Raw genomic sequence first — 12,998 nt, forward strand, 5'->3', positions numbered from 1 at the left:
CTGATGGAATGGTCTCCTTTTAATACGTCTATACAACCTCCTAACAGCAGTAAACAGGAATGATACATGAGTGAGAGACATGCACATTAAAGCAGTAGTGTAAGGCTTTTTTAAGAAGTCTTTGGAGGAGTTTTCCTACAAAAACTCCCATCAGGCCTGACTGATTTAAAAATTACCAAAACTTATTTCCACAAAATGCTACAACTCATGTTCTCTTTCTTCAGTACACAGCAAAGCCCAAAACTTTAGTAATGTTTTTAGTAAGGACTCACTGAATGCAGTTCCTGAAATGCAGGATACACACTATCAATTGTGAAGAACTGAGTTGTTCATTTATTTATAATAAGAATTCTGCTTGTTTGCCTCAGCAGTGCTTTCTGTTTCGTTCTGATCCTACATACGCCCCTGGTTCCCCATGTCCTGGAAGCTTCCTTAATCCCAGACTCACTCTCTGCCAGATGCTAGTGCATCCCTTCTCTGCATCTTCCCTCCTGCATTTTATTTAGCCGAATGCCTCATTAAAAAAATGAAACAAAATCCCACTGGCTCTCCATCCACATATATAAATCCCACATTACACTAGGAATTAACACATCTTTTCCCAATTACTCTCAACAGAGATTGTATCTGCTTCTCCAATGCTGCCTGCCTAGCCCATTTCAAAATACAGCTTTTGTTTTACAAGAGCTACTGCTAACTCTGCAAAATAAATCCAGCGACCTGAAGGTCCCTAAGCATAAAAATCACACAACATACAATAATTAACAACCACCTTTAGGATACAAACTATCTAAATAAACTGCTGCAACACTCTATTCCCAAATCCAGTCAGAAGTTCCAGAGGCTAAACTACCGTTTACACTTCTGTCCAGCAGCAGCAGCATGCAATTCAACAGTCTTTACCCACAAATTGTGAGATTACCCCAAATCAAGACATTTCTGCAGTGCTGTGGCTTCTAGAAGAGCTGGAATCTAAGAAACAAAGATTATACTGAAGTCTTAATGGCACTTAACAAGGGCTTCAAGGGGGAAATAACATTTGGAAGGGACAGAGTTTCAGAGGCACACCACCACTCCCAACAGCAACAATAACACTTGTTAGGAGGGAGACAGGGGAAGTCTAAACTCATCTTTCCTTCCACTGACTAGTGGAGATGGGGTTTTGATCTGAGTCTACTGTCCAGAGGTTATTAAGCAAAATAAACCATCACAGGCCATTCAGGATTAGCATCATGGTGCTATACTTTATCTCATCACAAACTGAAAGATGAGATCAGCAGATCTGATCTCCCAAAGCAATGTCCTAAGGATATATATAAGGGGATCTCACAAGCCTGATGCTTCCCAATTTACCTAAGAACTGCCAGCTCTTAGCATGCTCAGACCATATTTGTTTCATCATTATCCAATACACTCAACAAAATCAGTAAAATGAGAGATGGTAACACAGCTTTTCAAAACAACACATGTTCTGCTTTGTTCTGCTGAAGCAATACTTGCCAAGGCAGACAACCAAAACCAGCTTTTCCAGCTTTCCAGTTTGTCAAGACACAACAAGCCACAAACACGAGATCTGCCACCGGGGAGAAAACAGCACCAGAGAGAAAGACTCTTCTTCCCAGTGCAGAAAGAGGAGCTGCTCACACACCAGTAATCTAATGCTGGATCCTTGACTTTGCATGCAACTTGAGTGGGACGAAAAATTAGCATACCACATCAGCAGTCTCACTCAGCAGGCTGAAACACAAAAGTTATTTAAATCTGCCAATCACTCAGCAACTGAATTACCAACATCTAGCAGATAAGAAAAACACTGCCTGTTTCTTTCCGAGACACACAGAGAGAGGTGTATACTTACTGGATCTGTCAGCATAGCACGAAAATGTGAAGCCAAAGCGAGGAAAGCCAAGGTGTTGAACAGTGTGCCATTGATGACACTATAAACATAATCTCTTGATGGAACTAGCATGACAAGAAGGACTACAAAGTCGGCATAGAACACCAGCATCCAGGTAACGACAGCACATGCAATACCACAGCCATCTCGAATAAACCACATTGTTCCCAGGGAAGCGCGGCTAGGAGGTGGAACACACTTTTCTGGCTGGAGGTATTCAGGTGTCCTTTCAATATCTCTGAAGCGGTGGACTGGAGTAATCATCATAGGCTATTATGTCCATAGTTGCATCTGAAAGAGAGTCAGAAACAGTGTTCTCTGTTCTGCTAGACACCCAGACCTCTGTTCACATAATGGCACGGTCATCACACAGGACAACTGCAGAAAGTGAAATGAAAAAGCAAAAAAGGTAAATAAATCAAACACAAAATAATGGATTGGGAAACCACACTCTTGCGCTTATCAGAACACTCCTTACTCAGAAGACTCTAAGTGCTTTTAAGAAGTGCTTAATTATACACTAGGTCTACCTGTGTGCCACCTATACCTCCCTAAGTGGAAAGGCAACAAGCTTTTTAATGAAGAAAAAGTCATCAGGTAGGAGCCAACAGGAGCTGCCACAACAGGAACTGAAGAAAGAACTCAGCACTGTCATGGGAAGGGAGAAGAGAAAGTCCTAGCACAGCTGGCAGGGTCCCTTTTTGCTGCTTTGGATTTGGGGAAGAGAAGGGTCTTTTGTACCCTTTCCTACTGTGAAACTTAGCAAGTGGAAGAGGTTTCCTTTCTCCTTACCTATTGACTCCCAGCTTTGGGATAAAAGTGCAAAAACAAACAGCTGTACAGTTAGATTTGCAGGAATTGATTCAGCAGCAATCCAGAAAATATCTTGACAGTAACTTCTAGTCTTGGCTGGAGGACACAGTTTCCCAAGAACAACTGTCTCTCACTCTCATCTCCTCCTCTGGCCTTACATCCCTTGGAAGTCTTCTACTTTGCCATGCCTCTCCCTCTACTTTTGCTCCATCCCTCAATGGCAGTTGTTTTACCTCCCCTTTATGATTTCCAGTCAAATCCATCCTACTGTAGCAAGAGCACCAGCACTGACACTACCCTGTCCTCTCCCCTCCAGCTCTGCAGATATCTTGTCTACCCAGAGGGTAAGAGCTATCTTTGAATCAGGAACAGTAATTCTCCAGGTATGTGCCATGTAGTTTCAGTGTAATTCCCACCAAACGTAGGCATTTGAGAAAACAGAGAAGGTACTCCTAAGTTTTTGGCAAGGGATCAGTCCATTTGCACTCAATCCATGCACCACTCTATGTCAGAGCACACCTGGAATGCTATGCTTTGAAAGCAGCTCTTTACACAACCTCTTCCAAAGACGCTTCTAGTCGAGTATTTGCTCAGTGCTCTAAATGCTTCACAACACTACATCCTCAAAAGATCCATCTTCTGCAAAAATGGCTACAGTTATTCTACTACCAAATACACTGAATTACATATCCCTGAATGAAAGGCATCAGCCTCCTGCTATTTCAAAATGTAAGGCTTATTCTCATGGCTCTGCAAAAAATAGTGTTCATTATGCAATATTATGCCATTCATAAATTCAGAGAAAATGTTCACCATAAATTATGTTTTCAGCCAAAAAAGTTCACCCTAAAGCTATTTTTGTCTTTAGTTGTTTAAAAATGGATATATTTGACAGAAAATATAGTGAGAGAATTGCAGAAATCCCTAGGATTTCAAACTTTCCTCCAAATTTTATGGCTAAGTTCTGCCAAGTACAAGAAAAAAGCTGTACTCTGCCTAACACTAACCTAAATGGAGATGTTGCTGCCCTTATGTCAACCGGGAAGGAGATGACAGTTTACTTTTCAGTTGTTATTTTAAGAAGACCGAATTCATTAGAGGACAATTATTCTTTCATGGCCAAAGGTTATTAATGAGCAGGATGATTAATTACATCCAAGCATAGAAGTGATGAGCTTTGTGCACCTGAGTGCGAGTGACACGAAGAGAGGTACTGGAACTGCTGTGGCCACAGTGAGAAGCAAAAGCCAGGAGCACAAACTTCCTAGGTGCACAGAAGCAGATGAACTAGACCATTTACAATATTTGTTTTCTAACATAATTTGTATAAATAAACCAGGAGAATTAGGTATTCTCTTATCTTTCCACTTTGAACATTTAGTATGCTGCCAAGCGAGTTTAAGATGGTTTATGAACCTGAAGAAAGTCACGTGGAATAATGTTCAAGTATATCAGTCTTGTATTTATACATATATCACACAGAACAGAAATATCAATATGAAAATGTCCTTGTGAGGATGTCATTTACTTCGGCAAGAAAAAAGCCCACAACAAAAAACCCACTCCTCATTCACATAACACATTGTAATTACTCTGTATTTTAACCACAACTATAATTTAGCTTCATAATTCCAGATATTTAGGAAGACAAGCTATGCAATTTTTGTAAACAGTGATAGACTGCCAGATTGTTTGGGCAAAGTTCAAATAAATCTATACCTACCAGTACATGCATACCTTTTCTCCTGTTTTTTCACAATTTCTGTAAGGACAATTATGTATTCATACATTCATACAGACTTAACAAGTATTTCTAAGACTTAATTCTTCCACTCCGTCAAGGAAACAGGTTAACCTTCACTGTGTTGTTTAATAATCTTATTAAAATTGCTATTTGCCTGTCCAAAATAAAACTGACATAATTCAAGACTCACACCTGACAAGTATTTAGTTGACAAGAACATGACATTACATTAAAAAGTAAGAAAGAAAACTGTAATTTAGGTGTTCAATTCTCAATCGAAAGTTTAGACTTGACACATGATGTGCAGTAAGAAGCTAGGCCAGTCCTGAACACACACTCTTAGGGCTTTTTGCCTAGATTCTTAGTCTTTTTTCCCCTAAGGTTTTGCATCCCAAAGCAAAGGAATCAAACAGCCACAGGAAAAGCAAACTTGTATTTAACAAAGGAATCAGTTTGACAAGTCATCTTAAGGTCAGTATTAGCAAAGACTGACTGAAAGCTGAACAAATACACAAGTGATTAAGCTGTGGTTTTAGTCCTGAACAGCACACTTCAGGAGTGAAATAAAAATCTCTCTTGCAAGTGCAGGAAGTGGTTTCACTCCAATAAAAGTTCTACTGCTCTCTCCCAGAAATATTATTGAGCTAAACTGGGGAAAAAATAAGAAAAAACCTATGGCTGTGTAACTGTCTAAGGAGAAACTGGATGGAGCCCTGAGGCCTCCTCACTCTCAAAGTCTGGAGACTCATTTCTGCAGTGAGTTAAGAGGACAGAGCACAGGCTCTTGATTATGGCTGGAGGACAATTTTGTTATTTAATATACTCTGCCATTTAATGCTTGCTTTAGAGACCTCATTAGGCAGCAAAATAAATCAGTACATAAACACCATACATTGTTTGAGAAATACATATGTATTTTCGCGTTCATTTTCTTAAGAGTCAAGCTATAGGGGCTTAGAGTCTCAGCCTCTCTCCCACATGATCCGGTTAGTGGGGTTTTTTTAATTCCTAGTTCTTACATGCACAAACATCAGTTTTGGTTTATGTTGTCCAGTTTGGTATTTTCAGATAAATAATACAACAACAACAACAACAAAACAAAAAAACAAACAAAAACAAACGAAAAGTTGTCACAGGGTGGAAACAGTAACTTGCCCTAACTGGTTTGCCTTTCAATCATGCTGCATATGAACTTAATTTATAATACAGATGGAATATGTCAGCTCCTCCTGCTCTGGAGCAAACAATATGTAAATAATGTAGGCAAAGGCTTAAGGACTTAATCTTGGTGTCAGGCTACAAGAGAGGCCAGTATGTAAGTGTGAGATACAATGACAACACACTCAACAATTCAGTTTAATAATGTGACAGAGAAAAGACCGTTTCTTTTTTTTTTTTTATCTGGAAGGCATTTGGCAATACAGGAACAACGAAAAAACATGTAATGCATAAGTCAGAAATGTAAACAAAGCAAATGAAAATCCACTTCCTGCTACAATGAACACTTAAAATATGCTATTACACCCTATATAAACTGTCTTTTTACCTGCCATAAGCCATGTAAAAAAAAAAGGTTTTTAACAGCCTATGATAGCCAAAGAGTGTGCTAAGAATATACAAACAAATGATGAGGGCTTTCACCCAGTAACTACCTGAAAGCTACCTGAGGTTCTGATGTAAAACTTAGAGCAAGCTTAAAACCACCATCATCATGAACCCGCTGATTTTCATGGAATTATTTGTTAGTGAAGTCAAGCACGGGGGTATGACTTGCAGAGCTACAGCATTACTATGTACATTGCAACCATTTCCTCTGCTGCAAGTCCATTAACACTGAACTTTGGGAAGAGGTTACATTTTCATTCTGTCATATGAACAAAGTGAATTTCAAGTTCTGCAAATTACATGAAAACAATTCTGGGAGGAAAAAGAGTAAAAAGAAGACAGATCAAGGCAGATGATGGTTTTTTAGGTTTTCAGTTTGGTTTCTTACTTCCTTTAAAGAAACACTTCTGAACAGCTTTTATGACACACAGAGTACCCTGAGAGCTGACAAACAACACTAAAGTTACATTTTTATCATCAAAAGGAAGCAAACATGTAACTAGTCATACTACATTCATGACAGCTGAAGTAAGCAATCTAGACCCATGGGACAGATGTCCTTTTATACAAAATCAACCAGCTCCAGACAGATAAAATGAAACCACATGAGAATTAATTTTCAAGTTTATTTCATTTTTCGTAACATAAAACTGCATAGATTAAAACACTGCATATTTAATCTTCCTTTGCAAGAGATGTAAGAGAAGGTGAGTTTCCTAACTAAAAGGGTTTCTACCTATGCTTCTCCTGCCACACTTCCATGCAGCCAAATTCTAACAAGCTTGTGAAAACTTGCCAAAGCAGAGATAATAAGAAATTATCAGTATTTATATGTATTTTCCTAACGGCTCCTGCAAGGAATAAAAAGCTTTATCTGATCTGCAGGACTGCAACAAAACAGGCCAGCCATTCTGAGAAGTTTTGGCAGTCTCCTGCAGATTCATCCAGATATCCATCACAGTTGGATAACTGAAGCATGGCAGTTTCCAACCCCTGGTTTACAAAACCCTGGAGGGTCAATGGGACATTTCTAACGGGTCTGTGAAAGGCAGATAAAATAAGCAAACCTATTATTAGCAGGCTCAAATTTGCTACAGAGAGCTGTACTTCCACTGAAATACTTTTGGGACTCCACACATGGTTAAAAAATCCAAAAAACAAACTCCACCCCAATTCGAGCTAAAAAACCCAAACGGGTAAAAACCTAATCTTGGGTTACAATGGCAAAGGCAACAGGGAAGAAGCAGGCACGGAAGTTAACACTGTGCTTACAGGACACCCAATGACTCAGATCAAATTATCACAGGGCAAAGTTGGCACTGCCAGCCCTCCTCCAGCCACTCCAGGAGCAGGGAACAGGACTGTGCCTACCTCAGATACTTTTTCATTTTTCTCCTGGAAATTCAAGGAATATAGTTACAGCCTAAATACTACATTACCAGCTATGCACCTGCTTTTAGCAAAAGGCTCACAAATATCTCAAGATTCTCCTGAAAGTCAGGCAATTTCAACACTTTCAGTTTTTTCATAAAAAGAAAAATTGCATAAAGAAATTTCTAAAAAATTGCAAGGCTTAAAATAAATTTGTGTTTCCTGAGGGTAAATGCAAAGGCTTGGATTACCTCCCTTGAAAAGGGGAATAGAGACCAGATGGCAACCAATTTATAACATTTTTCCCATACATGAAGGGAGTAAGTAGCTGCATTAAAATGCTTTATAGTAATTGTTTAAAAACTGTTTATAACATCAACTATTTTGATGTTATTTTCTATTTTTATTTCTTACTTCGAAGAGGTCATACATGAACAAAACCTTTGTAAGAATGGCTCATACTAAAATCATAGTTTCATCATTTTTATTAGAAGCATCTTACTAGAGGGGAAGATTTAATTGAAGTCATGCCTTCCTGAAGAACACATTTGAATAGGAGCGCAAATACACAGAGGGAACTTCTCCCTAAGGAGAGAAAAGGAGGACGAAATTACCTAAAAGGCATCTGTGTTATCTAGAAACTCCATCCTGAGGGCTTGGATCGGGCTGAGAGTGACAGCCTCAAAAGAGATGCAGCCACATAAGGCACAAACCCCTCAGTCCTTCTCTAGTTTACAAGAAGCAACTTGTATAGACAAGAAGCAACTTCAATAGTGCCAGAGGAATTCCATTACTAGAACCGAAAGGAAAATAAGGCCATGTTTTCTGAATTACAAATACAGGGGTTTCCCTATCCTGATGCTTGTCGTATGCAGCCTCTCAGGGCAGAGGGTAACAGCTTCCTGGTGAATGTATCATTTCTGTTTAACTAATGACATGACATGTATTGTATAAATTATAATGCAATAAAGACTGACCTAAGAGTCTGAGTTATCTGGTGACTGCACCCCCACCAAAAGACCTGTCAGCTGCTAGCCTGAGCAAAGGAGAGCAAAGACAATGTAGTTACTGTCCAAGGTACAAAAACACTGGACCTCTATGGATGAGTGACAAAATTGGGGCAACATGTAGAAACAGGGCACAAATCACAAGGGCACCAAGACTGAGGTCAGACTTGGATCTGACTTGGTCTGATCACAAAGTTAGTGATCTTAGTAAGTCCCTCATCAGAGATACCATCATTGCCACTGATCTAAAGTTAAGCATTGGAAGGAAAGAGCCATCTTTCAGGAGAGACTGCACTAGGAAACAGAAAACAACAGATGGGGATGTCATGCTTTCCCACAGCATTGCAGTTATCCTGAATGCACAGCCTTATGAGAGACAAAACAGGAGAAAATGTCCTGGTCTTCTAGACAGCTTTGCAATTTACGTGCTGACTCAGGACTTAAAATAGCAAGTCAGTGGATTAGGGGAATGCAAATTCTCAATTTGTTCTTTATCAAGTTTTTTTTGTTTTCTTTTTTAAGAAAGACAAAAATTAAAGGGGAAGGTTTATCTCTAAAACTGGTATTATTTTTAGTTTCAATTTTAAAAAACACACAGTTTTCATGGCATAAGGAGTATGTTTTGCAGAGCAGGAAAAGAGCTGCAGTTTTAAAGTTCTAATCATAATAAGAAGCTGACATAACCCGTCTAGACCAAAAAAATATTCTGAACACTATCTTTGAAGGCAGAAAAAGCACTGTAACTATCAGACATACGTTTTTCACTCAACATGGTCTATCACAGGATTTGGTTCTCACCTGCTTTTGCTATAGCTCCCCCTTTACAAGCACAGACAAGTCATTCACTCTCTGATTTTATTCCCCTGCCTGTAGTTTATTACTCTGCTTTACTACACAGGGGTAAGTAAAGATGTATTTATGAAGGCTGTAAGGCATTTAGATTTTAAATCTACATACTACACCTAAGCGGATCTCTAAGCCAACTACAGAAAGTATACAGAGCACACATTAAAATAGCACATTAACAACACAGAGACCAAAAAATTATCACCTTTATCCTGCAAAGTTAAATTCACAACCAAAAGAAACGTATGGTGCTACTTCAGAAAACTAGAAAAACCCGCAGGTTCAATGTTGCTGTAGGTTAAAGCTTTTGAAACATAGCAGAGAACAACTGAGTTGGCAAACTAACCATCTCTTGTTTTGCTCACTTTAGCACTGGCAAGCAGAAGGGATTTTAGCTGCCGTAAAAAACACAGTTTCTGTGTGTAAACCTTATTTTTCCTGTCTTGAAATACAGAGAGCTCAAGACAAGACCAGCTATCATATATAATATCTTCCTTATCTATTCTGTGCTATATTGGACATCAGTATTCAAATGGCCATTGCAAAGAACAAATATGCATATCACATTACTACCTTTATCACCTGCTACAGCCCTCTCTGTAGCTATGATATGATACTATTGCCTTCCCACTAAGTCTGTATATGTCTTTTTTACCTTTTTTTTTCAACAGCATAGTACTTTACACTACCTTTACTCACTCACACTGTTTCAGCTTCAGCCCACTTGTTTTAACTTCTGCATGCTGCACCACATTTAAGATTGGTCACCCCTGTCAGTTCTGCATTATTACAAAACTCACAACTGAACATGACAAACACACCATCCACCAGCAGCCCAGGAGCAGAAACATCAACAAGGGCCTTGCATTTCCTCTCATTCAACATTCCTCCGTTGTCAAAGGATCTTAACAGTGAGTCTTCTGTGTCCTTTTTTTACTTGCTGTTTTACCTGCTCCTGGAATAGCATTTCCCAACATTTTTCTAGCTGAACTCTGCTGCTGTACCTTTTCCTCTCATTTCTTTACCTTCCCATGCGTATCCTCTCTTTCTTCCCCCGCCACCCTTGCATTCCTACCTCTTGTTCTGTAACAGCACCGGTTCTGTATGGTCACCCTGTAACCTGGTAGTGCAAAGTGGGGCTATAAGCCTTGGCAAATCTCTCACTCCAGTCTCCAGAAACAGTCCCAAGCAGCCCTCATGCTGGGGCACAGCAAGAAGCAGGCGACAGGTGTTAACACACCAGTGTTCCCATGCAGTGAGCCAGCACCTAGCTGCACCTTGCCTCTCACTAGCAGGGAACTGCTGCCACATGGGGAGGTCTTTGGCACCCACACCCTACATACAAGCTGGCTCGCTCTTTTGGACTCCCTCTCTAAAGGACAATGTGTGAAGTGTTATTGGCAGACTTGCTGCACTGCAGCTCCAGGCAAGGGCTATCTTCTTTCCTTATTGCCTGCACAACCCAGGAAACACACAGCTTCAATTAGGAAAGCTTTAACTTATCATTTTCTTGAACACAACCCAAAGCTTCCGATCAGTTACATGCACAGGTTAAATATGATGTTCCAGGTACAATCAGTCACATTTAGTTTGCTTCAACCACATAAGCATAGGATGGGGGAAATAAAAACTGACAACAAACTATTCTGCTGTGTGATATTTTACATTATCTGCTGTCTTCTGTCAGGAAGGCAGAAAAACTGTATTCCCGAATATTGCCCTAAGAAAAAGGTCATGTCTACACTGCAGAGGGATCAGAAAAAAGCATAAGCTCAGCCAACAAACATCTGCAGACTGACAAACATTTTCAGACTGACACCACTATGGGTGCCCATTTAGTCTCCTCTAATGGGGAGAGATGGATGCCCTGTTACAGCTGTATGGGAAATGTCTGCACAGTAAAACTGGATCCATGATCAAGTCTTCCTGAAATAATGCAACACACAGGTTTTAAACTGCATGGACTGTGCAACACTCCTGGCTCCTGTTCTCCTGGAGGTGCACAGCAATCCACCCATTGAAAAAAGTAAATTCATATTAGGTAAGAAAAAGAGATTCACCAAAGCTGAACTACCATTTGCTCAGGATACACACGTACTGCTGAAGACTGTCAGCTGTTCCCCTTTGCTGGTGCAAAGGAAACTGCCCAGAAAAAACACATAACTACTTGGGCACAGCAGACCTGCATACTGCTGAGGAATTAAGCATTCATCTTCTCGCAACGTGCTTGCATTATTTGGATTAAATTACATTTATGTACTTTTGTCTACAACCAAACAAGCAATTTCAAACTGAAATAGGCACCCTTGTCTGTAACTACATCACTTGAAAATTAAAAGGAAGCAGAAACATACATCAGAATACCCAATAGATGTTATTGCTATAGGTCTTAAATGTCACAAAAAATATTTCAGGTTTTAGGCAGATCTGATATATGCCCTTCCATAAACCTATAAACACAAAGAGTTTCTGGGTCACACCTTCTAAATCTCAACGAACATTCAGTCAGACACAACTTACTACCAGCAGCAGGTCCCTCTGGTGTGACAAACAGTATTGCATCAGTGAGGCAATACCAAGAGCTACACTGATAGAGTCATAGCCTTTGAAGAAGTAGATCTTTACATTGCACATAAAAGATGTAAGAATGGCGTGGCTCCCCTTATGATGACTCTTAACACTGAAATGCCTGTAATGCTACACAAAAGACTTATTTGCTGCTTTCAATAAGCAAAGAAAAACATGGTCATTACTAATGCCTTGCTATGTACACCACCAGACACCCAATGCAGTCACTCACCCTAACTCATCAGTCTCTCCCTTCTCTGTAATTCCACCATATCAGAACAACCATCCAAACTTAGGCTCCTTTCCTACGGATCTGACATTCCACACACATATTTGCTGTGCCAGGAGTCTGGCACACTGTCGCTCTCTCTCATGCTGAAAAACACAGTTTATCTTTTCTGAATCAGGATCAAAGGAGAGAGATCTAAACTAATTTTGCTGTCCATCCCGCATCCCTCAATGGTACACAGGGAGTGGAGAGCCCGTCAGGGACCAGACTGCTGCCCCCTCCTCTCCAAGGCCTTGTTTTCTTGATTGTTTCCTTGAAGACTATTTTCTAATGATCCATTGTGAGCTCTAGCTCCTTCTTAAAAATTTACCTTACAGAACTACTCCAGTAACGTTTAGAAGCTGCCGTTCTACACCAGCCCGGATTGCTTCCTACTGCCACGTAAAACTCACCATCCATTTCAACTAAACCCGGCACAGTATAGCGTCATGGTTTCGCCACGGGTTGCTCCTGATCCCGAGGGCGCACCTGGCCGACGGTGCCATCGGACAGCCGCAGCCACACGCCTGGTGCCCAGGGCCACCTCGGAAGCGACAGGGTCAGCTCCACTCGCTGTCCAGCTGCTTGCTGGCGGGCACGTCCCATCGCTGCAACGCATTAGCAACTTACAGGACCACTGCAATCCACTGACAGGTAACAGGACCCCGAAGAAATCGCTGGAGGCTCCGACTTCAAATTTCCTGCCGAGGGGACTCAACTCCGAAAGGCCACGGAGCAGACTTAAAACACGTATTTAACCCGCTATCATTTAACGTGCTCAGCCTCCCAGTATTTAAAGCCCAGCGCTGGAAGGCGGCGAGGGGAGAGCGGGAGCCCCCCTCCCGTTTTCCGACCGATGCCCACAGCTCCTGGGGACGC

At 40.7% G+C, this 12,998-nt stretch overlaps 1 protein-coding gene across 3 annotated transcripts in view; it reads right to left on the bottom strand.

Annotated features, from left to right (window-relative positions):
- The window catches only part of ZDHHC3 (zDHHC palmitoyltransferase 3), a 33,144-nt gene extending 20,193 nt beyond the window's left edge, over window positions 1–12,951 (bottom strand). Inside the window, exons 1-2 of one of the 3 annotated variants that reach the window (XM_088165774.1) lie at window positions 12,533–12,951; window positions 1,859–2,188 (exon numbers count right to left, since the gene is read on the bottom strand). In XM_088165774.1, the coding sequence (XP_088021900.1) occupies window positions 1,859–2,164 (306 nt within the window). In that variant the 5' untranslated portion in view covers window positions 2,165–2,188; window positions 12,533–12,951. Of the gene's footprint in view, window positions 1–1,858; window positions 6,575–12,532 lie in introns of those variants that run through there. The other 2 variants (XM_088165779.1, XM_014878424.2) reach the window with 2 other exon arrangements.
- Between the last annotated feature and the right edge of the window lie 47 nt (window positions 12,952–12,998).

This window comes from Sturnus vulgaris, chromosome 1, assembly GCF_052056855.1.
Source record: "Sturnus vulgaris isolate bStuVul1 chromosome 1, bStuVul1.hap1, whole genome shotgun sequence".
Classification (NCBI taxonomy): Eukaryota; Metazoa; Chordata; class Aves; order Passeriformes; family Sturnidae; genus Sturnus; species Sturnus vulgaris.